At 37.6% G+C, this 27,717-nt stretch overlaps 1 protein-coding gene across 8 annotated transcripts in view; it reads right to left on the bottom strand.

Annotated features, from left to right (window-relative positions):
• NSD3 (nuclear receptor binding SET domain protein 3) overlaps positions 1-27,717 on the bottom strand; it is a 106,106-nt gene that overhangs the window by 18,564 nt on the left and 59,825 nt on the right. For 6 of the 8 annotated variants that reach the window (XR_003005926.1, XM_024765155.1, XM_024765154.1 and 3 more), the window contains 10 exons: positions 26,753-26,879; positions 23,184-23,284; positions 21,014-21,059; positions 17,938-18,068; positions 17,463-17,591; positions 16,696-16,822; positions 10,389-10,586; positions 9,755-9,928; positions 5,158-5,304; positions 1,720-1,876 (listed from right to left, as the gene is read on the bottom strand). Coding sequence is in view for 7 of the 8 variants with exons in the window: in XM_024765155.1 (XP_024620923.1) it covers positions 1,720-1,876; positions 5,158-5,304; positions 9,755-9,928; positions 10,389-10,586; positions 16,696-16,822; positions 17,463-17,591; positions 17,938-18,068; positions 21,014-21,059; positions 23,184-23,284; positions 26,753-26,879 (1,337 nt within the window). In the remaining variant the exon portion in view is untranslated. Of the gene's footprint in view, positions 1-1,719; positions 1,877-5,157; positions 5,305-9,754; positions 9,929-10,388; positions 10,587-16,695; positions 16,823-17,462; positions 17,592-17,937; positions 18,069-18,442; positions 20,101-21,013; positions 21,060-23,183; positions 23,285-26,752; positions 26,880-27,717 lie in introns of those variants that run through there. The other 2 variants (XM_024765159.1, XM_024765160.1) reach the window with 2 other exon arrangements.

Raw genomic sequence — 27,717 nt, 5'->3', positions numbered from 1 at the left:
TTTTTGCAACCAGTTTCTTTCTCTTCTTTCCTCTTTTTTTTTTTTTTTTTTTTTTTGTGGTACGTGGGCCTCTCACTGTCGTGGCCTCTCCCGTTGCAGAGCACAGGCTCCGGACGTGCAGGCTCAGCAGCCATGGCTCACGGGCCCAGACGCTCCGCGGCATGTGGGATCTTCCCGGACCGGGGCACAAACCCGTGTCCCCTGCATCGGCAGGCAGACTCTCAATCACTGCGCCACCAGGGAAGCCCAGCTCCTTTTTCTAGGGAAGGTATTTTTCTTTCCTTACTGAGAGTAAAAGAGTTCCCCTGGTTTGATATTTGCCTTTTAAAACTTTGTATCTTTTGCCATAAAGTATAAAATTATTTATGTATTCAAACTGTCCATTTTTTAAAAAGAACTTGGAGGTTTCCCTGACATATGTTAAAAAAAAATAGCTGGGGGGTGGAGCTTCTCAATGCCCCTTATCTCAGCTAAAAATTAAGTTTTTAAGGTTAAATAGGTAAGCAAGCAGTGTATTTAAAACAGAGAAAATGACACAGCCCTTGTTAAAAAAAATTACAGTATGTTTGAAATTCTACAGAAACATATTATACTTAGGATTCTAATTGAAAAGCAGAACTCTACTGTGTGTGTGTGTGTTTGTTTTTTAAACCAAGGATGGACTTACACTGACACATCATAATCACCTAGTTTACCTTCGAATTCACTCTTGGTGTTGTACATTTTATGGGTTTAGACAAATGCATAGTGGCATTTATTCATCATTATAATATTATACAGAGCATTTTCATTGCCTTCAAAGTCCTCTGTGTGTTCTCTTGAATAGTATCTATTTTCTTAGTAAAATTATAAACATATGCCTCAAAATGTAAAATGCAGAGTTTAAAAAAACATCATTATTCCCGTTCACTTAAAGGCTTGTTAAAAACAGGCTTCTTAAAAGGAGGAAGGGGCTTCCCTGGTGGCGCAGTGGTTGAGAGTCCGCCTGCCGATGCAGGGGACACGGGTTCGTGCCCCGTTCCGGGAAGATCCCACATGCCGCGGAGCGGCTGGGCCCGTGAGCCATGGCCGCTGAGCCTGCGCGTCCGCAGCCTGTGCTCCGCACCGGGAGAGGCCACAACAGTGAGAGGCCCACGTACCGCAAAAAAAAAAAAAAAAAAGGAGGAAGATTTATTAAAATGTTGGCAATCACACATACTTCTTGCTTCATTCCCTTAAGATCTAAAGGCTCCTAATGAAATAATCTCTCTCTTTAAATTCTAAAAAGCTCTCTCTTTGCACACAATTTAGAGCTTCTAGCTAGAGCTATAATGGACTAGATTTAGGGGTAAAAAGAGCTATTTTGGCCAGGATATAAACTCTTAACTTTATTAGAAATCAGAAATTAATATAAATCTAATTAGAGTGCAAAAAAAAAAATCTTCCCCACTCTCCACATGAAACCTTTTATTTTAAAATCTATTAGTACCATAGTTCATTAGGAAAAAGTAACTTTCAGAACTTAAAAACAAAAGTCAACCAACTAATAAAAAATATCCGTCAACCACTAACCTTCCCAGTCTTCTAAAAACCCAGACTCAAAATATGTTTCTTCTCTTTCTTTTCCTAAGGTGCAGCGCCGTGCTGCTTTTCCTACCTATCTCCTAGCCACCTGGTGTACAGGTTATGAACTACTGAACAGTAACTGAATACTTCCTCTTTGTCCTTGGAAAAACTTGCCTGTAATTTCCCAATTTGACCCAAACAATCTGCTTGTAATGTAGTTTCTTGCCAGCTTTACAGTCATTGCAATTCCAGCAGCCTTCTGGCATCTCTATGCTCAGGCACTCCGGGTGGAAGGAAGCCGGGCACGACTCACAGCAGAGCAATCTTCCACCTTGAAACAAACAAACAGTCTTAATAACTGAGAAAAGAGGAAAGAGAGAGAGAGACAAGAGAGAAAGTTATCTTTTACCTGCATTAAATTTGATTCAGATTGAGGGAAATTAACAAAGGGATTGAGTTATATTTTAGTGATGGATTAAAATACAAAGCAAGGAACAGATTTAGCTGAAGTAGCCCTTTCCAGGGAGGGCTTCAGTGGCCAGAAACTCAAAGCCTTTGAGTAGCAGGAAAAACATTACTCTTTATCCCTCTAAAATGTGGGCTATTGAAGTACCAGTTTAGCAGGCAGCTAAAACTATTAACATATGACAAATAGAGCATAAAATCTTTAGACTGAGTAGATTTGAGAACAGATTTTCAGAGAAATATGTAGCAACTCTCTTTTTCTCCTTGAGAGCTAAGAAAGCAAGCAATGGTCATCTTTGTATTTTAATCCAGTGGCACAGTTAACTACATCCCTTTATAACAACATTAGCAAGAATGAAAACAACCAATAGGTTGACCAGTACTTTTTTCTTCCCATGTAAGAATACAAAAAAGGAAAAGAATCTTGAATTGGTGATTACCTTATAATTACCTTTTCAGTGAAGACAAATAAAGTCAAACAGGCTATAAAGCAGTGGTTTGCAACTTTTTCATCACCAAGGATCCCCTTTCCCTTTCTCATGGATCCATATGTTTTCAAATATTTTACCAAACAAAAAAACCACCAAAACCAAAAAACATTTGAAAAGTAACTATTTTCTTCTGCTTTAATTAACCAAAGAAATATATAACAGCCAATCAGAGCTTCTGATCCCAATAACAAAACTGGTATTATCACATTAAATTGCTAAAAGCGTAGCCAAATATAAAGAAACTCACACCACTGTATTTTACACAAATGTCTGATTCTGTTAGACTTTCTGAACTGTTAAATATAGTTCAGAATTTTGTTTGTAATATTTCCTGATGTCATATTGAGAGCCACTGCTTTATAGCATAAAGTAAGTAAGCATCAGTGTAGAATCAAGTACCACACACAAGGAGATGCCTCCAAGTACCCTAGCAAAATCCTCTCCTTTTAAATACACAAAACGATCTCTGGATCAAGACCAAAGCAGGTGCGGCAAACAAAACAATATTATTTTTAAATCCAAAAAATTAAAGAGATTTCGGGGAGAAATCTCTTTATTGTTGTATTTTCTCTTTATTGTTGTATTTCAACAAGTGACAGAAAAGAATGTTAACCACTGAAGATGAAATGCAATAAAGACATTTACTGAAAAAAAAAAAAAAATCTTTCTATTGGAAAACCAAGTCTACAACCCATGAGTGTACTGAGATTTAAAGTCTCATAAGCAAAAGGTTAAGAGCCCTCTATACAACTTTATCAAGTCACATGCTCCAACCTTTTGAGGGTTTGCTATCAATTTTCCAGAAAATCTCGTCTTCCTGTAGACTTTCAAACTTCTAACTGATTAACATAAAAACAAAAAGAAAATCCATATACAATCAGTGATGAATTAAATTACTATATTTCCTCTGCTTAAAAGCTTTTACTTCAATCATTGGGATTTTCCCCTTTGTCTGCAGATCTCAATATGGATTAATTGTTCCAATTCTCCAACCTAGAGATTAGCTGCCTGAGTGCTCTTAGCCTAGGTAGGGAATTCTTCTGTAAGTTTAAAGTAAAATGAGATAATTCATTTTTCCATCAGAAAGAAATGACCGATAGGAAGAGCGGTCTTTGCAAATACCTTTAGAGGACAAGTGATTATTAGGGTTGGTGTGGAAAGGTCAGTCTGGCCATTTTTTAACATCATGGAACAGTCCTAAATTTTAAGTCTTATTTCAGAGGAAATACAGACCCTGAATCATCAGTGAAAATCATCACGATTTTTTGACAAAAATACACAAGGGAAATAGAAAAATAAAAATATGAACAATCCACCTTGGTGCTATGCAAGAAAACTGCTTTAGGATGCGAGAGAAGAAAGATATGGTTCAAGCTAAGCAAACAGAGGGCTCAAAATAATTTCAATTCATGTCAAGGTCAATACCGAGTACTGAAAAGAAAGTAAACGACAATTGAATTAGTCTAATTTTATAAAGGCGCCAGCAGGAAAATAAGGCATTTCCTAAAATGCCTCAGGTAGTCTAATTTTATTGCACTATGGAATTAGTCAGACCCATGTCCATCTTTGTTTTGGAAACAGTTGGTATCACCAGTAAGATGCCATACTGTGATTTCAATGGAAAACAGACAAAAGAGTCAACAAAAGTCTCTCCAACCTCCCTCTTCATGGGTTCTAATCAACTTGCTTAGTTATACTTTCTTTTAGTCATGGGTTGCCACTTCAGATGTCTGACAAACAGCAAACATACGTCATCAGCAGGCAACACAAAGCATGAAAAAAAAAAAAAAAGAATTAAATTTTCTTTAAAGATTCTGAGCCTGGCCTCAGATCATAATGGCAATGTATACAGGAAAAGGCTTTCACCTTCCAAGTTATTTATTTTACCCTCTGGGATAACTCCCCAAATAATACATTATTGTTCAACCACTTTTTTCCCTTTTATTACATGTAGGCTATATAAAGCAAAACACAAGATTTTTCTTCCATAGATTAAATTAACTTGGAGAATATAAATATACATTTAGCTCTTGGATCTCAGTGGATAAATTATCTATTAGCAATTCTTCAATTCAGCTGGGCTGCCTTTCACTATCCAGTATTTGCAGCATTTTCCCAGCTGCCCACCAATGTCTCCTAAGAGAAGGGCAACTAGTTTTCATAGCACCATAACAAAAACATTTAAGAAACAAAATGATAGAATGTATTTCAGAATCAAAATTTTAAGTGTCAGTATCTTTGTTTCCCTCTATAACCTGTCTTGTTATTTAGCTGAAAGTTAGTAACAAATTATATCATGTCTATTCTATTCTAACATGAATGATACGGTTCTACATCAGGCAAAAGAGAAAGAGCCCTCAGAACATGCTTCTATATTAAGCAGAATCCTAGTCTTTCAATTTTAATGACTATAGATATACGGAAGGTGTGCAAATTTATTCAAGGAGAAGAGTAAGTAAAAATTTGTCATAATGGAATTATTTTAAGCCCTTTTTAATAATTTTGCAGCCATATGAAGACAGCCACAGCCACCAAGGTAGAATTTACCAAAAGCAACAGATGGTGCTTGACAGGCATACATTTCCCCCCTTCATTTAAAGAGAAAAAATAGGAAATGCAAAAATAAAAGTAAGAGATAAACTATTTTGATTATTACCTTTCTCACATTTCTTTTTGGAAGCTGACGAAGAAGGAATCATAGGTAATTTCATCAACTCTGCACGATTTGATTCGTTCAGTAGGTAGTGGGACTTATAGGCATAGGAACTGAACATGGGGTCTGAATGGTCCTGCACTATCAGCCCTATACGAGACAAACAGAAAGATGTGAGCTGCAATGAAACTACCCATGATTCCGTGAGGAAAAAATAAACCAACACCTACTATGTAGCTGTGCTTAAAGCTGGGGGGGAAAAGAATAGGAAGAAAAAGAAAGATCTGACAGACAAGGCTTTCCATCGTTATTAAAAGGAGTTTAAGCTACTCAATGCCTTATCCCTATACAGAAACCTATATACCCAGAAGGAAACTCCAATTTAATTTGAGGATGTAAACTGCTTTGACGTCATTCTGAAAACCCCCTCTGGAAAACAAAGCTACATTCCTTAAGGTTTAGAAGTACTATGACGACAACCCAAAGAACAAAATGATGTATCACTTAATTGCTGGAAATAAGAACTGTCTACATGACACACTAGAGACCCTGGTCACCTTCAATACATCAAGCAGCGCTGAAAGGCAGAATTGGGCTTCTTCTCCTCTCTGCTCAGATCTTTAGATACCCTCAAATTCCAGCTTTCTCAGCCAGATAATGAAGCTTTTCTCTATCCGTATGATACATGACTTTAGAGAAGATATAAGTTGTTAAAGTTCACTGAGGTAATGCAAACGGTTAAAGTTTTGTCCTGCCATGATAACTGACTTAAACGCTTACCAACTTAAGGGTTTATAAAAACAGTCCTTTCAATCTACCAGTACAGCTGTCCTGTTGGAGGAAAACAGCATCTGCTCTAAACTACCCGTGACACCCACCTTTCCCCTGAGTTAAGTCCATCCTGTAGCTACGGCCACTCCTAAACCCAGGACCTCTGAGACCAGGGAAACTTTCTCTATTTGGTTACTGGTCAAATCATGACCGCAGTTTCACAGAGATCATTTTGAGAAGAGGGAAGAGTTTTGTTTTTAAAGGGGTGACCATTTACTATTTTCTGTGGATTTTATCTTCATTTGATGCTATCCTACACTGAGGCAGATTCAAGAAATAATGATATTTCTCATGTGAATGGAACTTGAAATTGCTAATTGGCAATACGTAAGAATTTTCGAATAAAGGTTATATAATGTTGAATGAACATTTCATACATTTAACAGAGAAAAGTGGGCTTTTAAATAAGAAAGAACAACTTAGAATATTAAGTAACTTTTATTTTACACCACCCTCCAGATAAAAGGAAATGCTGAAGAATCTATACTACACTGAAATATAACTGAACACACCCTATGGCACCATGGGGGGCAGGGGAGGAGGAATGTTTCTCTAAATGCTGAAGCATTTCTAAAAATACTTCCAGATATTTCAGTCCTAAAGATTAGCTTAGGGCTTCCCTGGTGGCAGTGGCTGGGAATCTGTCTGCCAATGCAGGGAATGCGGGTTCATGCCCCGGTCCGGGGGGATCCCACGTGCCATGGAGCAAACAAGCCCGTGCGCCACAACTACTGAAACCTGCGCGCCTAGAGCCCATGCCCTGCAGCGAGAGAAGCCACTGCAATGAGAAGCCCGCGCAATGCAACGAAGAGTAGCCCCTGCTCGACACAACTAGAGAGAGCCCGCGTGCAGCAACGAAGACCCAATGCAACCAAAAATAAATAAATAAACTTATTTAAAAAAAAAAAAAAAAAGAAAAAGAATTAGCTTAATGATTTTAAACAACCAAGAACTAAGACAAAAATCCTCTGTGCAGAGGGAGAAACTGTACGCGACAAGAAACAAAGGCAAAACAAGTTGAGTTTTCTAACAACAAAACATAAACAATTGCAGCATCCCTTTTCATGTGTGGATTTATTACAGCTAGATCTCCTTAAAAAAGAAGACCTCTATAAATTCTGGTAAAAGAACACATATCATTTACTTCTGGAGAACTTTTAAGCCCTTCTCAAATCCCAACATCTGATCTATTTAGAATAAGTTTCTGTAAAATGCTGGAAAGGAAAATGAGAGTTTCTGTTTACTGTGCAAAGTTGCAGTTAAAATATTTGGGGATTAAATAATCTTGCTCTTTAAAGAGGCATTTAAATACAGCACATCTTTCAGAATAATTGCCAAATTGATAAGATGCAAACAGCACCCTGTTGTTAAAACATGAGTTTTCCCCTCATTTCCATTATCTCAAGCTTTTAATCAAGGCATATAACTTAAACTTAACAAAATGGTTAGAAGTTTCTCTAAAACTAGGTTCCTTGACAATGGGTCATTTTCTGTCTATCTTAAAGTAAAACACCTGCTTTAAAGGTCACCCAATTATTAAATGGAACAGAGCAAAAGAAAATATTGGTCGATACACTTAACTGATGGTACTTGATTCAGAATACACTCCAAAGTAAGCCAACATGATAGTTTTAGACTTGGTATTTAAAATGTTGGCTCAGTTACTTACACACACACCCACACACACCAACACACCTATACACCCACACCCCTCCAACCCCTCCTAGTAAAAGTGAGTAAAAGTGAGTGCCTAGAAGGGTAGAATAAAATATTTACAAAGTGATAGACTTTATGTTATCACTGACACTCATCTATTTGAAAGTCCTAAAGCTAGTCATTCAGTTGATAATTCAGTATTTTCATCCTAGCATTATTTTCTTAGGAGTGGAGAGATGGAAAAGGCACGTGACTTTTTATTTCTTTGGCTAATACAGTGTGGCACGAAACACTTCAGACCTTCTTCCCGCGTGCCATCCAGACTTCAGAGCAGGACGCAGCTGTCGTCACTACTCTACACAACACTTCCTTCTACCTGCAGACCGCCCCGCGCACTTTCAAACTGAAAAACTCAAAGCAGCGTGTACAATGGACCCAGGAGGCTGCCATGGAAAGGACTACCACTTACTTAATCTTGTACCGTCCACCCCCTCTGGTTATTTTTCTTTTTTTTAATGAGAGTTTCAAAACCAAAACAACTCAAGATCTATTATACTAGCTAAATTCTATTAAAAATACTCTATATTTCACCAAATACTTTCACCAAATTAAAAGAACTGTCTCCTAAAGCAAAAAAACAAAAACAGGAACCTCCCTGGTGGCGCAGTGGTTAAGAATCTGCCTGCCAGTGCAGGGGACACGGGTTCGAGCCCTGGTCCAAGAAGATCCCACATGCCGCGGAGCAACTCAGCCCGTGTGCCACAACTACTGAGCCTGAGCTCTAGAGCCCAGGAGCCACAGCTACTGAGCCCCCGTGCCACAACTACTGAAGCCCGCATGCCTGGAGCCCATGCTCCACAACAGGAGAAGCCACCATGATGAGAAGCCCGCGCACCACAATGAACAGTAGCCCTCGCTCGCTGCAACTAGAGAAGGACCGTGCGTGCAGCAAAGACGACCCGAAGTGGCCAAAAATAATTTTAAAAAAAGATAAATAAATTAATAAAAAAACAAACAAAAAACCCAAAAACAAATAAAAAACAAAACATGATCCAAAACTTCATTTTCAGTATGGGCTAAATATAATCTAACAGGCCTGATATGCCACACAGTCCTTTCAAATATTTCACACTAAGGGAAGTTTAGAAAACTTAGCACTTATGAGTAAACAAAAAAACAAACAAAAAAACTGCACTTGGGGATATCAGTTGTTTCTAAAATGCTTACTAAACACTAAAAATTCTTTTATTATAATATAGCTGAGACGCTCTGTAAAGTTGGGTACTCTGTATCATATTCAACTGAAAAAGTTCTACTTTATATTTATTACGAACTCAAGTTCACTGATGCCCTCAGGGACGCAATATTGTTTTGAAGTGATCAATCTTAAGTGGCAGACTTAAATATCAACAGCTGGCAAGTAAGAAAGCCTGTACTGCAGGCTCTTAACTAATAAACCACATATGTTGCCTTGGCTGTATTCCACCAGGTCTTCCTCAATGCCAGACCAAAACAGGATAAAATACAACATAAACAATTAAAAAATAAATGTGCTCTTCTTGCCTTCCAAGTGAAATCTCAATTAGTTGAAAACTCTGGATTAAAGAATATGACATGGGAAGAGTCTACTTCGAATAGAAGAACTGTTTGCACAAGGGAAGAGAGCTGATCCTTGAACAATGCCGCGGTCAGGTGTGTGGACCGCCACGCACTTGGAATCCCCGGTAACTTTAAGTTTCCCCCCCACCACCTGCGGATTCCACCAACCTTCAATCACGTGGTACTGGAGTACGCCACTGAGAAAAATGTGCACAGAGTGGATCTGCGCAGTTCAAACCCATGTGGTTCAAGGGTCAACTGTAGATTAATCTTTTGATGCTCCAAATAGGAACACTAAGAACTCATCTATAATTCTAAGTTACTAAACAGATGTAGATTTTAGCTTAATTTATGGAAGAATTAATATTCTAACAGTTTGAGTGTCTAATGTTATAAAAGGGACGAGTTACTGGAAGTGTTAATCTCTCTCAGGGATCTTACTGAAACTCGATTTTAATGGGGGAAATATGCCAATGAACCCAGAAAGACATAAAGAGAAAGGGCTGACACTCACCTCTTGCACAAACGAAACAAAAGCCTACATTTACAGCAGAGGAAGAGTTACTGCTCCGTTTGGAATGATTACTACAGATGAGAACGTAGGAAGACACAAATATGCTGCCGGCAGCAATGCAAGCATCTCCAGAGTGGTAGGCTACTGGGCACCTCAAACATCTCATCATGCGACCTGTTGAAAGACAATCAGAAAGGAATCTATGTAAGAAAGAATCAGCTGATATAAAATGAGATCTTTGGGGATCCAATGTGATGCTGGTTACAGTAATACAAAAACCTTTCTCTTCCCTAGTTTGACTCTGCTGTTCCTATGCTGTATGGCCCCTAAATGCAGTGCTCATCTAGAGGACACTCAAAGAAAAATGTGTCTGTGCCAGTGCTGGAGAGATGCTGGTCTCCAATATGGCACCTGTTTAAGGAATTTTCAAGGGTAATTTTGAACATATGGAATTTTCTTCCCATGGTCTGAATTAGAACCTAGAATCCACTTACCTTACTATCTTTTGTGGCTGAGCTGTAATAGCTATAGATAAACAGAGGGAAAATGCCTGATGTTCTTTATAATAATGTGCTTACTGTTTGCTACTGAACTTACAAAAACACAACTGTCCCCTTCCTTAGCTCTGTTTTACCTTTACTTGCTTTGTGGATATCTTTCTCCATACAGCAGGCAGAGCAGCAGTGCTGGGGACAGCGGAATCCTTTTGATTCAAAGATGGCAGTGGGGAATTTGCGGACACAGGCTTCATGGTAAAATTTCCCACAAGCACCAACAGAGCAACGCTTCACGTCTGTACCAGACACTTTACATGAAAAACACGGGTGCTCTCCTGGAAAATTGGTGAGGAACACAGATTAAATAAAATCTGATTAAAGCATATTCCTTTTAAATAGAAGCAGTCACTGACACCGAAGAGCTAATCCCCAAAGATTCTACTATTGTGTGTAAGATTTTTAACATACAAAAAAGGCACTGAAAATAGTTAAATTAAAATATGACTTAATAAAACTTGCTAGAATAATTGATTTGCTACAATAATTGATCATCAATTTGAGGATATAGCACCAAGAACCATTTAGAACTCCACTTGTCACTTTATACTGAAATTCCATAGAAAATCTAGAACAGAATTTTCAACACCTGGCAGCTGAGAGTGGCAAGGTCTTCCCAACATAGAATAAAGAAATTACCAATAAAAAGGCAGATTCCATTAGATAATCACAATTTCCATTTGTAAAACAGACATAAAATGAAAACTCATAATCCTAATAAAAAGAGAAAGTTATACCTACACATCTTATTCAAACTGTAGAAAATCAAGGACAAAGAGAAAATATTAAAATCACCCACAGAAAAAGACAACTACCTTCAAAGAAGCAAGACTGCTGACTGCAAGAGAAAGATGGAAGCCAGAAAACAGGGGATGCTATCAGTAAGGGCTCAAAGAAAACTGTCACCAGCCAGAATTCTACGCCCAGTGAATGTACTCTTTTTTTTTTTTTTTTTTTTTTTTGCGGTACGCGGGCCTCTCACTGTTGTGGCCTCTCCCGTTGCAGAGCACAGGCTCTGGACGCAAAGGCTCAGCGGTCATGGCTCACGGGCCCAGCCGCTCTGTGGCATGTGGGATCTTCCCAGACCGGGGCATGAACCCACGTCCCCTGCATCAGCAGGCAGATTCTCAACCACTGCGCCACCAGGGAAGCCCTGAATGTACTCTTCAAGAAGGAAGTGAAGTCATGGGGAGAATTAATAAAACCAAAAGTTGGTTCTTTGAAAAAGGTTAATAAACTGATATCCCTGGAAACAAGTAACTAATAAAAAAAGGGGAAAAAAACAACAATGTTAACATCAGAAATGAAAAATGATACATCACTACAAATCCTACAGTTGTTTAAAAAATAATAAAAGGACATCACTATATTTTTGCCAATAAATTTGAAAATTTAGATAAATCAACAGATTCCTAGAAAAACAGAACTTACCAACACTGGCACAAAAATATTAAATAGAAAAAATGACAGTTCTATAATCTATTTAAGAAATTGAAACTATAATTAGAAACCTTCCAACACTAGAAACCTTCCAACTGCCAAACATGTTAAGAAACAATCAGAATAGAAAAGAAAAAAAAAAGGAACAAGTGAAAAACAGATGTAGAAAAATAAATGCAACAAGGATGACAAAGGATTATGTTTTGTTATATAAAGAGTTCACATATGTGAGCCCTGGTCCAGGAAGATCCCACATGCCGCGGAACAACTAAGCCTGTGCGCCACAACTACTGAGCCTGCACTCTAGAGCCCGCGAGCCACAACTACTGAGCCTGCATGCTGCAACTACTGAAGGCTGCACGTCTAGATCCCGTGAGCCACAACTACTGAGCCCGCGTGCCACAACTACTGAAGCCTGCGTGGCTAGAGACCGTGCTGTGCAACAAGAGAAGCCACCACAATGGGAAGCCCTCGCACCGCAACAAAGGGTAGCCTCCGCTCACCGCGCCTAGAGAAAAGCCTGCGCACAGCAATGAAGATGCAACCCAGCCAAAAAATAAATAAAATCTTAAAAAAAAAAAGGAAATAACAAAACAGTCTCACAGATACAGAGAAGAAACTAATGGTTACCACTGGGGAGAGGAATGGGGGGAGGGGCACTAGATAGGGGCAGGGGTTTAAGAGGTACAAACTACTGTACATAATAAAATAGGTAAGATACAAGAGTATATTGTACAGCACAGGGAATACAGCCAATATTTTATAACAACTTTAAAAGTAATATAATCTATATTGAATCATTATGTTGTACACCTGAAACTAATATAATATTATAAACCAACTATACTTTAACCAATTAATCAATACAAAATAAAGCAGAATCATGGGGGAAAAAAGAGTTCACATATGGAGAAAATATATGTAACATATACAAGAAAAAATAAGAAGACTTATAAAGAACTATAAATCAATGTAGAAACGGCCTAATATAAAAGTGGACAACTAGTATGAACAGGAAATTGACAGAAAGCAGAAAGACAGATAGCCAATAAACATATGCCAAAATGCTCAACTTTGCTAGTAATCAGATAAATACTAACTAAAACCACAAGTGACATTTTAAAAATTCATCAAATAGGAAAAAACTTAGAATCTGATAATACCCATCATTGATCAGGGCGTGGAGAAACGGGCACTCTTATGTACTGCTGGTAGGAGTTTAAGTTGGAAGGAACTGTCTAAGAAGGCAACAGGGCAGTATCCATTCTAAAAGGAGACACTGACTTCCTGTGGCCTAGAAATTCTATAATACTCCTTGCTGTCTGTGTTAGAGGGATGTTGACTGAAGCATTGTTTGCAACCGCATACGACTGAAAGCTGTAATTATCTGTCTTTTAAAATTACGATTAGCGTTTTCCTTTTGTGTCTGTGTTACATATGGAAATCATAAGTGACTATTTATTTGGATATCATCTTTCGGGAAGTGTTCAAGTCTTTTGCCCATTTTTCTTATGATGCTATAAAATTCTGAAGGACAAAAAATACAAGGAATAGTTTTTTGTTTTGATTTTTTACAGAAAGTGATATTTGGTTTTGGAAGTACCTAACCATTAGAAATTGGCTAAGTCATAAAACTCCTTTAAAATCAGGACTTAAAACTGTGATATTCAAATTTTTGTTGTTGTTAACTAGCTTTGTTGTAGAAATAAAATAGAGCAGTGTTAAACTGGCTGAATTATAAAAATTCTTTAAAATTAGTACTTACAACTGTGACGTTCAAATTTTTTTTTTTTTTTGGCTTCGTGATACAAATAAAACAGAGTACAGCAAGGTTATTTTTGTTGTTGATGTCCTGTTGCATATATATTATTTCAAACTATATTTTAACATATTGGTAGATCTGAAAGCAATAGTACTGTTTTGTTTTGTTTTTAAAATAAATTTATTTATTTATTTATTTTTGGCTGCATCGGGTCTTTGTTGCTGCACACAAGATTAGTGAAAGCCCGCGCACAGCAACAAAGACCCAATGCAGCCAAAAATAAATAAATAAAATAAATATTTTCTTAAAAACAATAAAAAAATAAAATAACTTTTAGAAATTTTAAAAATTAAAAGAAAATTATTTTAAAGTTTAAAAGGTGTGACTTTACCTAATGCATAAACTGCCCTATGTAAAAATGAAATAGGCTTTCACTTGCATAATGATCAAAGTAAGTCTAATATAAATGAAAATTGTTGTAATTAGTGGTACCGTCACACTAACAGAGCTGACTGAGCTATAAACCCCTGTGAGACTTACATTTAGAGCTCCAGCATGGGCACGCTTCCACTACCCTCCCCTCCTCACTAGCACATGGTCTTCCTTTAGAATAAGAAAGTAATAAGTAAAATTACCTGTTACACATTTTATTCAAAAGGGCAAATGAAAATGCTTTCTTTCCAGAAATCACATTTGTCTTAAACAACAGAAAGTGGCAGTATAAGAACTTATCAGGCATGTACCCTGTAATACTTTTTACATGTGAAGTGTTTTATCTTTTGATAAACAAAAAAAGACTTCGTAAATGATCTTAAACAATGGTTTGAAGAATCTGAGTTTTCACTCCTAGTATGTTGGTAGTGTACCACATTGGTATCAAACTGATTTTCATGTGATAGTAAATATATCAAAAGCAGTTTGAAAAACAATTACTTTTGTGGTTTTGATTTGCATTTCCTGGATTACTAATGATGTTGAACATTTTTTCATGTCTTTTTTTTTTTTTTTTCATTTTTTCATGTCTTACTAGCCATTTGTGTATTTCTTTGGAGAAATGTCTCTTCAAGTCCTTTGCCCAATTTTGAATTGGGTTATTTGGGGGTCTTTGGTGTTTTCTTCTAAGAGTTTTATAGTTTCAGTTCTTATGTTTTGGTTTTTGATCCATTTTGAATTAATTTTTGTGTATGGTATAAGGTAAGGGTCCAACTTCTTTTGCATGTGGATCTAATTTTCCCAGCACCATTTATTGAAAAGACTATCCTTTCCCCATTGAACAGTGTTTGCACCCTTGTTAAAAAATCATTTGACCAAAAAAAAAAAAAAAAAATCATTTGACCATATATGTGAGTTTATTTCTGGGCTCCCTATTCTATTCCATTGGTTTATATGCCTTTATGCCAGTACCACACTGCTTTAATTACTGTAGCTTTGTAGTAAATTTTGAAATCAGAAAGTGTGAGTCCTCCAACTTTGTTCTACTTGTTTTTAAAGCAAATTTCCTTCTTAAATTTTCTGTTAGTTGTGTACCCAATTAGATTATATCGCACCTTTGTTGGCAGAATTCTGCTGGATTCTATAGTTAGAAGAGACGCCCTAAGAGTGTTTTAATACTGAGATACATGGTCCTTCCTATCAGTAACTTATCAGGCTGCACATCTGAATGCTTAATGGGGCCAGGCAGATTACATCAATGACTGAGTGACAGGGTTTTAGAAAAAGTGTCTGGTAGGGAATGTGGGGATTAAGGAGTATGTGCCTGATCCAAGTTAACACATGCAAAACTCATTCTGAGGGCCAAGTAAAACAATGTGCAGATAATCTGACCCTGAGGCTGCCAGCTGGCAAACTGCTCAAAAGCTTTACTGTAGAGTCTAAATGTGATAAATAAAATGATATTTTACACAGGGAAAAAATATGTTATTTGTTTAAAACAGCTTGTGTAGCTTAATTTTTGCCTGTGTATGTAGGTGAGTGTGTGTGTGTATGTGGTCAAGATATGTGATATGTGATCCCCATCCTACTGAGTCAAGGTGGCAGAAGGCAACGGTAAAGGGCAAGGACTCTGGGGTCAAGCTCTGCCTCCTGGGTCTGAACCCCAGTTTCACCATGTGTGTCTTTGTGACTCTGGGCAAGGCTGGAAAACAAACTCTCTAATCCTCAGTTCCACATTCTGTAAAATGGAAATAATAATAGTATCTATCTCATGACGTAGTGAGGAGCAAATGAGATAAGAAGATAAAACGCTTAGTACTAAGAGCACCTGGCATTTAGAAAGTATTTGGTTAAAAACAAAGTTACTGTTCTAATGGAATCTAGAATATACAAAGGATTTTTGGAGGCCTACGAGTAAAAAAGAATAAAATAAGTATCTATGAGAATCCAAATAATGGGAGGAAAGGAGTAGGAAAATAATAAGGTACAAAGGTAAGGTCAGCATATCATAAATACTTGACATCCAACTGGCTCATAGCTTCTCACAGCAAAACCAAAACAAAACCCACAAAAACATGTGAACATGGTTCCTAGAAGCACTACCAGGCCATCTCCAGGTGACTTTTCACTTACCTTATTGGTACAAATTAAACAATTCTATTTTCTGCTTTCCATGACTTAACTAGAACCATGGCTACACAGAGAAGAAATATAAACTAACATATTTCTTTCTCTGTAAGTTATTTTGACAGGTGGCAGTCTATACATGGGGTACAAGAGATAAATGATGACTCCAAAACCCCCATGTTTTAAAAACAATTTCTGATAGTTCCATCTTTCCACTAAAAATACAATCCCCATGCTTATAGTCTGTGATGGACACTTATTCTGGTCTATAAAGTCAAGGGATTTTAGATCAATTTATTGAGCACAAAAATCTCAAACCCACCTGAAAAATAATTCACTCTACAAACTTTGTATAGCTCTTTAGATAAAACATAAATATATCTCGATGATTTGACGGATTTTATGGTAAAGGCACTAGTGGGAGGAGATCTGACAATAATATTACGAACTGCTCTTTTGATGTCAGGAAGCCTAATCACTGGATGGTCTTAATTTGTTGGAATAGCTATGGGAGAGGAGATACGAGCTACATAAACATGGTAAGAGAGTGTGATGTCATGGGAGATGCGGGCACTGCACTTTCTCCACCCTCACCCCCATCTTCTCACATCTACCAGGACACTCACCAGTTTTACATTCGACGCAGATGAACTTTCCATCAGGGAATGATGTCAATCCCAGGCACTCCAGGTGGAAGTGTTTGCAGCACTCTCCCTCACAAGGAATCAGAGAATCCCCAGAGCTTTCACAGATCTGTAACATGGCAAAAACAACCCAGCTGTTCTCAAACTGTAGCAGGCATCAGGACCACGGGGGGGGGGTCTGTTAAGACACAGATTACTGGGTCCACAGTTTCTGATTCAGCGGGTCTCGGGTGGGGCTCGAGAATCTGCATTTCCAATAAGCACCCTGACAATGCCAATGCTGCTGGTCCTTGGCCCTCACTTTGAGAACCGCTGAACCAGATAACTATTTCCAGACCCAATATGTATAAAGTTTAAAAGTCATACTTGATCTTTTATGATTCCTTCTTTGGAATCTGCATACTTTAACTCTTCTTCAGAGTGCAAAGCAGTATTTTTCAAAAAGGGTAAATATACATTAAAAACTTTAATACCAACTTCAATTTGAGAAGGCGTTTTTGAAGTCAGCCATCTGCCATTTACTTCCAATTAATAATGGAGCATCACAATGAAGACTGGCACTTACACGTGAATAGTAAGTATTCCAACTCCGAAAGGGAAGAAAAGAGCCTGAAGTGGCTTGTAGATCTGTAGCTTGAAAGCAGTATCATAACTTAGAAAGATACTAACCTCTCAAACAGGAGGGAAGTGTATTACTGGCAGGATATTACAGCCTTTGTTTCAAGCTGCAGGACAGGTTGCCTGCCTACCTGACATACAGTGTCCTTCCTACTCATTCCAGTGCCTCTTCTTGACAAACTTGAATCCACGGACTGCACGTCAGAAGCATCTGCGTCTGCAGTAGCTGAAGGGCTATCGACTTGCTTTCCAAAGCCTACCTACATGGAAAACAGAACACATTTTTAAGAAAAACAAAAGTGCTACGAAAATCCTAGTAAGACTTGCTCAAAGAAACCTTCACACAACCTCTTCCTCCTTTCTAAAACCCCTGGATACCCAATGTCTGGTGTTTTGAGAGAAACTGTTACAATTAAAAAACTACGCTCCTGTTATGTAAGAGATCAGCAAAATTAAGAGACCCGTAAGTTACAAAATGATTTCTTTTCTACCAGCATGTAAAAAAAAATTCCCTGTTCTCGCCGAGAAAGTGAGGCAAATCATTACTTGGTTGCTTGGTCTGGCAAAGCGAGACAACACTGCGCCCAGGCCCTGGGACATATTTACCTGCAGGTCACTCAGTCCTCTGGAATCGGAGTCAGACGTGTCTCTGTACGTGGAACTAGCCATTTCTACATCAGTTGAGGCGCGGCTCCTTTTCTTTAGAGGTTTACAGGAATCTGAAATCTCGCTGGCACCTTAATACAACACACCGAAATTAATCCTAAAATAGTACTTAAAGTCTGTTGTTTTAATTTTTTTGTGGGAGAATATTTTCTTTCCCCAAACTCATCTGTAGTGTGAAAAAAAGCATAGCTCTCTGTAACACTGAAGTCACGAGTCAAAATTTCATAAGCTTCTGACCTTCCTGATGGTGAGTGATGTAATTTACAACCGCTCTATTAAAACACTTAATTCCGTGCTCCTGCTCTAAAGCTATTTTCGGGCAACAGAGCCCAAGTTCCAACCTAAAAACCAATTCTATCAAAACTGTAGGACAGCTGATCGATTTGGAGCAATCCAAAGAACCATTCAATTTGGAGGGGGAAGACATAAAACCCAACACACTGTGTAGCTTACAAATATGGTCGCAGAGACACCTCCATCTTGTTTTTATTAGGGATGTGACAAATCTTTGATTTGTATTCGATTCGTACACGGATAGTGCCATTTTCCCCCGAATTTTGCAATTCAGTTGATTATTGCCCCCCAGATAAAGCCTGGATGTTCACAATTGTTCATCTGAGACTTCCTGGGTGAAGGGCATTTACTGTGACCATTACAAGTGTTGCAGCACAGCTACATACGTCATGCCATCTAGGAGGCACAGTGCTGAGGGCTGTAAACAGACAATGTTCAAGTGCAGCCAAATCACGAAGAGCTGGATGAGAGGCCTCTGTGTGGACTTGGTGAGGGAAGGAATAAATATGAAAAAAAAAAAAAAAAAAGGCAGAGAATAGTGTGGAATTTTTTTTTTTAAAACGGTGTGTAATACAAATCCAGCCAAAACAATAGTGCAAAAAGTTACAAAGCAACAATCTCTTGGGCTAATGCAGTATAGGCTATACAGAAACAGCCACGATGAAATGTGCAGATCAGGCACGGTGAATACCAAGGAACCAAGGAGACGGTTAATATTTCAACCCACAGTTTGTGTTTTAGATTTTTTTTTTTCCCCCAAAATTTCCATACAACAAACAGACATCTAGATCAGCCCAGCAAGCTATGGTGGAAGTGTGCAGTCCAGAAGAGACCATGGAGAAACAGGTCTCCCGAGGCCATGAAGATCCACAAAGGCTGAGCGGGAACAGCACTTGGTGTGCGGCACGGTCTGTGCAGGAGGATGTGGACCTCGTTAGACTGCTCAGGTGACTGGAACCTCGTTATCACATCCCATCCTACAAGGTTTTCACTGAATGTTTCCTTACATCTACAAATGAGGGTGCCTGCCCGTGTTAACGCTGATTAAAAAACACAAGTACACAAATCTATCTCCTTCATTGCTGGTGTATGGACCCAGAACACCACCACAAAATATTTCCTTGGCCTAAAAGATCACTGGATTAACAAGGAGTTTTAACAGGAACAGGAGTGCTGTACTGAGAGGCTTTCGAAGGGAAACACAGGTACCGCCATTTCCGATGAGTTTCTGAAAATGCTAGAAAAAGGACAGGCTGCCAAAGGCAGCCACCACGCTGTTCTCCATGATAACGGCACTAATGTTAAAAAAAATAAGAGCTTTTAATGATTGTAATGTATACAGTTTGGGCTGTTTGGCAAAACCCTGCAGATGTGCATTAATGACGCTTTATTTTAAAAAAAAAAACAAAAACAAAAACAAAAAAACCCAAAAACAGTCCATGTTGAAATTGATCAGTGTAAGTTAAACGGTGGTTTTTAGGCTGGACCCATGATTTAAGCTGTACCCATCCAGCTCAGACAAAAAAGAAAAGAAAAAAAAAAATCATTTGAATGTTAAAGCAATTGTTCAGAGTCTTGAAAAAGAAATCAGGCAGGAAAATGCCCATAATGATGATTGGCAAAATCAAAATTGAAAACAAAGAAACTGTTTATCGAGCCGCCGACAAAGAAATCTTGCATGGAGACTACAAGTCTGGAGTTTCTGGGATGAAATTGTACAGGAATCTCAGTCCACAGTTTCCTCACTCGCTGCGGAGACGGAGCTGTCACTGAATCTGACAGAGCCCTGCACTCCCCGGTCCGCCGACCCTGTGGAATGGTGGAAACACAACGCAATCAGGCCTCCTAATCTCGCAGCGATCGCGATGTCTTTTCTTGGAGCTCCGCCAAGCAGTGTTCCCTCCGAGAGGCTGTTCAGTTCTGCTGAGGATCTCCACGGAGACCATCGCTGCAGACTTCTCCCCGAGAATGCAGAGAGGCTGGTGTTTTTTTTTTTTTTTTTTTTTTTTTTTTTTTTTTAAATAATGCAATTTGCCCAGAGTAAACTACAGGTATTAAATACAGTCTGATCTCACCAAAAACGCACGAATCATGCTATGGAGTTTGTACTGTAGTCAAATTGCACACAGAAAAGTACAGACTTAAGTTTAAGGTTTCTTAAACTTTGTGCATATCTCAAATAGATTCTGCATAAGGTCATCAAATAATGGCCATAAATATGCTACGAATCATTTTAATATACAAAAAGATTTTACAGCACTGTAAAAATAAATGTGGCAAGATTTTTTTTTTTTTCAATCAGGTTGTCTTGTCTGATTTGTCATAGTCCATGTTTGACCACTATTGACATAGCTACTATTCGGTATTCAGTCGAATACCAAAAAAAGTGGATTCGTCACATCCCTAGTTTATAAACCAGTGAAACCCCAGAATCTTATGGAGAAAAGTTGGAAACAGTATCAAGCCTACGTGGTGTTCTCCAATTTACCAAAACAAATAAGACTTTTCACATGGAGGCACAGAGTAAGATCAATTCTAAAAGACACACACGCACGCATGCGCGCACACACACACAAACACAGGAATACTTCAATTTCACACAAATTATCGACTGAAGAGCAACAAGTGATTTACAGAGACACACAAAAATACATGAAGTACAAATAATTCTTTCAAATTGTTTTTAATCAAGGAAATGCAGAGCAACATTATAATAACTCACCTTTTTGTAATCCAGTCTTCACTGTAGCCTGAGGAACTGTTTCAACCTGTTTGGACAGAAAAATACAGCATTAATGGGGAATTTTTTTTCACTTAATTAACAGAGGGAAAAAAATAATACTTCGATCAATCTAAGTAATGATGAGCGATTAATGTATCTGAAATCTGGACTCGGTCCCATTTTCTGGTAAAGTTCTCTGTCTCAGGGTCAGGGAGGGTTTAAATTCTAGCTGCCTGTGCTGGATGCCAAGTGACAACACACAGCCACATGCTTTTGAGCAACGACCTTTCCCACCATTCCCTTGGTATATGAAAAGAACACAAATACTTTCCTCAGTGTCTGGGAGGCAGGAGAGGGGTTGTTTCTGCAGCCAGCCCCGATGTTGCTATAAACCCCTCCCGCCCCAAAGACGTTAGGATAAATTTTTACTTACTATGATACTCAGGTTAATGTAACTCACGCCACTTTAAGACCCTTCCGCGCCTGCACTCACATCTAAGTTGCTGGGAATCAGGACCCTCTCTGTAGAGAGTGCTACAGGGCTCCATACAGCTGGAAGCTCAATACTTTTGCTGCTAGTACAAACTTAAGAAAATAAGTTTGTGATATTGCAAAAGCACTTTCTTGAGTGTCTTATGAACAGTGTCTTGATCCTACATTAGGAGAGCGAGATCAGAAGTTATTCTGCCAATGTTTATGTAAAACACGTGGTAATTTGAGGATTGAACCGTTGGAATTAAAGGAAGGATGCCATTTGGAGGAGTACCTGCTTAAGCTATGAATTGGATTTTATGTTTCTCTGAGTGGTGAAATATGCATGTTGCAACACATTTTGTAAATATTTAAGGATTATTCTAAGCTTTTTAAAAAAATTTTTATTTTTTTTTTTACAACAAGTAAAAAAAACATACAACAGAAGTGCTTTTATAAGATACAATTAGTAATACAAATATAAAATCTTCTAAACAATCACTGGTATTGTTTTACTACTAACTATAAACACAGTGGCATTAACAATCCGTCCCATTTTTTGTACTCATTCTCCTTATTAATTTTAGACTGACTGGTCACAGACTGAATTTGGGAACCAGCTGGCAAAATCACAACTTCATTTTGGAAAGGAATACTGGAGATCTGCAAGAGGTTAGAAAGATTTTTTGGAATATAATTTCCTAAGTATGAAAGCTAATTATGATAAATGAATGACAAATTAGTATATTATTTAAATTTTTGTTAAATATTTCTGGGAAAACTGTTTTACATGTCTGATGATACCATAGAGTACCCACAAAATCACCTCTTAAGTTTGGAAGTTTAAAATTCTGAAGGAAATAATTTAAATAAAAAACTTCACATTCTTCCATATTTAAGTGGTTTTAAAAATATAAAGCTTATTGGAACTAACACTATTCACAATTCTTTTTGTTTAGTAGCAGCTGTCTGGGTATAAAACTGGATATTCTTTCACTTTAACAAATTAAGAAAAATTCTGACTGTCAATTTAAGTTAAAGGAGTTAACGATTTCCAAAAATTTCTTTGAAAAGGTAATTTAATATGCCTATTGCTGTATTGATTACACTGGCTGAATACCCTTCGGTGAAAATGCCCCTCCTTCTTTTTACATAAATAGTGTGTATCTGATAACTTAGTAACAGGTGAATGCCATTCCACTGGGAAAATAACATTCCAAAAAATCTGTGATACCAACAGAAAAACCAGATCATCTATGATTATCTGTTTCTTAAATAAAACTCTTATAGGTAAATTAATTTGGTCTGTTTAAAAAATAAAAATTATACCAGCAGCTTAAACCAAAAATTAAAATTAAAAAAAAAAGGGAACTCGATGGTTCCAAATAAAAATCACGAAAACATGAAATCATTTTGCTCGTAACTGAAATGTCAAAATCAATGTGAGGAATTCTTTAAAAGTCTTGTACCACTGACTTCCCATCTCCTGAAGCCTGATTGTTTTCTATGAAAATGCTTGAAGCAGCATCACAGGGATGGTTGTATTAGGACTGGGCACTGGGATTCACCAGGACAGAAGCATTAGGTAGTCCGGAAAGGAAAGCCAGTGTGGGGGGAGTCTCTCTTTCTTTTAAGACACCAGCATAAGCCACAACACTCACAAATACGACGGTTAACCCTCTACATGTGGGAAGCCAACCTGCTCCTTTTTGATCTTCTTCTTTGGCACGACCTCAGTGGATTTCTCTGATTCGGAACGGGTTCTAATGGATCTTCTCTGTTGCTTCTTTTCTACTGAGCCTAAAAGACAATTCAAACGAACAAACAATAAATCCTCACTTGAGTAACTGACATTCAAGTAATTAATATCTGACCAAATTCCTTCCTTTTCTTATCCATTACTTTTGGTCTTTTAACTATAACTCATTAAAAAAACTATTAAACACTTGGGAGTACATTAAAAAAATTGTATAGATCAAATTGTAAAAGCTGATGGGTTGAGACTAGGAGTCATAACGCACTCTGAACTATACAGATAAAGAGGGATTGGATTTTTAAAAACTGCAAAGTCAAACCAAAACAGCAGATAAACACATTTAGGTAATAATAATTGAAGGGACTGAGGGGATGGATGAAAATGATTTTATTCTCAGTTGACATTAGGAATTAATGGTTCAAAATTCAATTGGTACTATGTATTTTGCATTTTAACAAATAAATTAATTCTACACATAAAACGCTTAACAGTGCTAGGTGCTGGTTTTGCTATTGTTATATCATTAACAACCAAAGAGAAAAAGCAGGAAAGGCACAAAAATGGGACTAAAACTGAATCATTAATTTGACTATCAAGAGACTTGTATAACTTAGAAATAATTAGTCATGGAAAACTAGTTGAAACAAATTATCAAGCTATTTAATATTAAATGGTGAAAAAAAGAAACTATGAAGATTTTTAAACAGTAAAATTCTTTGAAAGAAAACTCACATGGACCCCATTTTGGAAAGGATAAAACTAAAGATTGAAGGCCGCAATGTGAAGAAACACTAAGTCAGGAATGAATCACAGAATGATTCATTCTGTGACCCTAAGAAGGAATGATACCTTCAGCACAGCTGTTCTCCATCTTTTCAGTGCTTGGACCACCTAAACGGTCCTTGCTAGATAATAATCACCTTGCAGAAGCTACCTCAATGAAGTGTTCCATATCACCTGTGTATTTTCTGGTTTCATTGTTCTTGTCTATGTGGAAAGGGCTTTCCTCACCTTTGTTCAAAGCCAAAACAAAGAAGGATCCCGCTACTTTTTGGGGCGAAGGAGTAGGTAGTTTGATGATAATGTATTGTTTCTGAGTTGTGCTTAATTAATTTCTAGCAGAGAAGTCACAAAATGAAGGTGTCCTTTACTCTCACTCTTCTCCTTACAACGATGAAAATGTTAACTAAGACAACAGGTATCCTACCCTCACAGACACCTGAGTACTCCAGAGATCCATATTTCAGTATAGTCATCAACACTCAAGACCTACCAGGGAAGAGGAAAGTAAAAATAGAACTGCGTAAAACAAACAAACAAAAAACCTTGTTTTGAGAATGACAACAAAATTGTTCTAGCAAGGGCAAATGATATTTGCTCTATTGTCTTATAAAGATAAGACAATGTGGTGACTCCTTAAAATTATTCTGAAAGCTACCCGAAGAACATATACATTCTACTACATTTAAAGACACCAAAAAGTATTATGTTTATGTTCTAAGAGAGAAGTGAGCATCTCTGGATTTGGAAAATAGCTTAGAAATCTGGTAGAAATGCAGATACAACTCCTCAAACCATAGAAATGTAGCAGTGCCATACATCCTATGTAGCACCTAAATTTACTAAGAAAAGGCTGGAGAATTCCCCATGAGTAGTTAACACCAAATGAGATAATGGTACAATGAGTTTCTGAAGGGAGATCGGGTCTCTTTTCTGACTTTTCAACTACCAAAGTTATTTTCACAAGGAACAAAATGGTCATGTAAAAAGATAAAATATGCTTATCAACTACGGCTGGTAACCAAATTTAAACCAAGGTCAAAGCTTTAGAGTGCTCATCCCTAAATTAAGGCTACAACATTAATTTACAATCTCATTACGTTATGTCTGCCTGAGGAAGGAACTGGGCTTTTTCTTGATATAAAGAATTATAACCTTCCACCTTTAGCTTTCACTAGAAAAGGAAAAAAAAAAGAACAAAAAGAAGAAAATCCACAGCAGAACTTAAATTGAAATGAAAAGACTACATGAAGATAAAATGTTCAGTAGCTGAGGGGCAGAAAAAACAATCTCCGTTAAAAGTAAAAGTTTAATATTTAAGATCAATCTAATATCCTATGAAGAATTTACTTTCTCCCTAGTTCGGAGAATGCAGATGTTTAAGTAATGATCCTCCTAGTCTAAATATCACACTTACATTCAGACAAATTACTAACAGTTTAGTGTAAAGAAAGATGACAAAACTGATAGACCTAACTACAGAGCACTGAGGCCAAAAGAGTCTTGTGGTATCAAAGAAGGTAACAAACATTTTCAATTATGGCTAATTAATGCAAAATCTTCTAAGTCCATTATTCATTGCTTCATTATAATTTCATTTTTTATACAGTATTTTGAAGTGATACAAGTTGCAAATCTGGTTCTCCCTCCTTACTTTACTGCAGCTTCCTTTCCCAACTCATTGTTGAATAAAGGCATTCTATTTACTATGCCCTGTCCCATACATGGCAACACCTCTCCCCATCCTGCAGCCCTTTCTTGAAAATAAAGGGCTGCAAGTTCTTTCCTGAATAATGAACTTTCCCGAATAATGATTGTTTTTCTTTAGCTTTTATAATAAGAAGAATCTTACTCAAAATTTCCCTTACAAAAATACTTACCCCTTAGTGCCACTCAATTACAGGTTTGCCTGAGCTACTACTGATCCAAGATTACTACCTTGGGTCTTAAAGACTTTAATCCTTCTAGAAAATTATTTGGTCACTTCTTAGATTCCAAAAAAAATTTTGAAAGAACAAATTGAAACAAACTCCTTCCTCCTAAGATTTCAAATGACCAAGTTAGTTGGTATCTAACGCTTTTCTTGACAGCTGTATGCAGCAGTAATACTGTTATATAAACCAAATCCACCAGACACTCAATTAAGCTTCTATAAGATCCTCAGTCAGTCTCTTAATAAAAATTACTTTGCCTATTCCAAAGGCAGGATCTTACTAAATACAGGCATTTCTTCTTTGAGCAACAATAATGTAGCTTGATTTTCAATTCATGGTATCTGTTAATCAGACGAGATTATAAGAGAGCTAGGCCCGAACCCCTCAACTGCTGACATCTAGCACACCTAAGTAGTGGAAAGAGTGTGGGCATCTACCAATTTGTGTCCAATAGGGGATAAAGGAGGAAATAGTAAGAATGTGTTAATAGTGCTGGAAAATTAAAGCTGTTATTCTCATGCAGAGAGATCGTCAAATGGTGCATCTAGTCAGATATGTACAGACTGTATAACTATAGTCTTTTCATTATAGAATCCTACTGTTTAAATTCCTGTAGGAAAAATAACTATTACTATCAATAAAGCTCTCTGGCCCCTAACCATTCTTTCCTATTGAAATAATCACTTTTATAATTTCATTTTTAAAATATAATTTGATTTTGGTAGGAACAGAGCTGCCATGTGACAGTCAAGCAGAACCAAGAACTCCAATGGGAATGTACTCTACATTCATACCCACCTGCAGGACCAGATGCTGTTTCAGGAGATGACATATTCTGAGTTGCCTTTTCATTCCTCTGGTTTGGTGTAGAAATTATAAGTCTGTCTTGTCCCCTGACACTTATTTCTGTTTTGTTACCAATTCCCTTCAAAATAAGGCAAATTAAAAAATAGGTGATTACCAGGCAAATGGCATCATTGGCTTATAAAGATGCCTTAAGACCATCATAATGTGCTTGGATTTTTTTTTTTTTTTGCGGTACGCGGGCCTCTCACGGTTGTGGCCTCTCCCGTTGCGGAGCACAGGCTCCGGACGCGCAGGCTCAGTGGCCGTGGCTCACGGGCCCAGCCGCCCCGCGGCACGTGGGATCCTCCTGGACCGGGGCACAAACCCGTGTCCCCTGCATCGGCAGGCGGACTCTCAACCACTGCGCCACCAGGGAAGCCCTGTGCTTGGATTTTATATGGTCTTTGATTGCAGTTAATTTATTATCTTAGCCATTATCAGAACAATTTTATTAAGTCATCAGGATGTACTCTAAAATGTACAATGAGACTATGTGGGGGAAAAAAACCTGTTTTCTAAGTCCAGATGATGAATATCACTAAAAAATAAACCTGTATCATCTAATTTTCTGTCAAAACCGAAATATTTTCTGGTCTGAATAGTCTCTCCCTTTACCCATATCACAGTAAGAGAACTATAGTCATTTCCCTGTGGTAAAGTACCCTACTACAGATAAAAATATCAACACGTCTTTGAAAGACAAGGATATCCTTAGATTACAGAAGTGCGATGAAAATGTGCACCCCATAAGCAATCTGGAGCAGAGAGAAGGCAGGGAGAATTACAGTTCTGTCTCATTTTAGGTATTTTTAATGCAGTGAAATAAAGGAGTGATTTATAAATATAGTATATGTATTTTTAAAGCTTTCATTTTATAAAAGGTCAGTTTTATCTCAAATTTGATTTAAATAGCACTC

This window comes from Neophocaena asiaeorientalis, unplaced genomic scaffold (genome assembly GCF_003031525.2).
Source record: "Neophocaena asiaeorientalis asiaeorientalis breed wild unplaced genomic scaffold, Neophocaena_asiaeorientalis_V1.1 scaffold14, whole genome shotgun sequence".
Taxonomy (NCBI): Eukaryota; Metazoa; Chordata; class Mammalia; order Artiodactyla; family Phocoenidae; genus Neophocaena; species Neophocaena asiaeorientalis.
The sequence above is the reverse complement of the archived record's forward strand: the minus strand, read 5'-3'. Positions and strand labels throughout refer to the sequence as shown.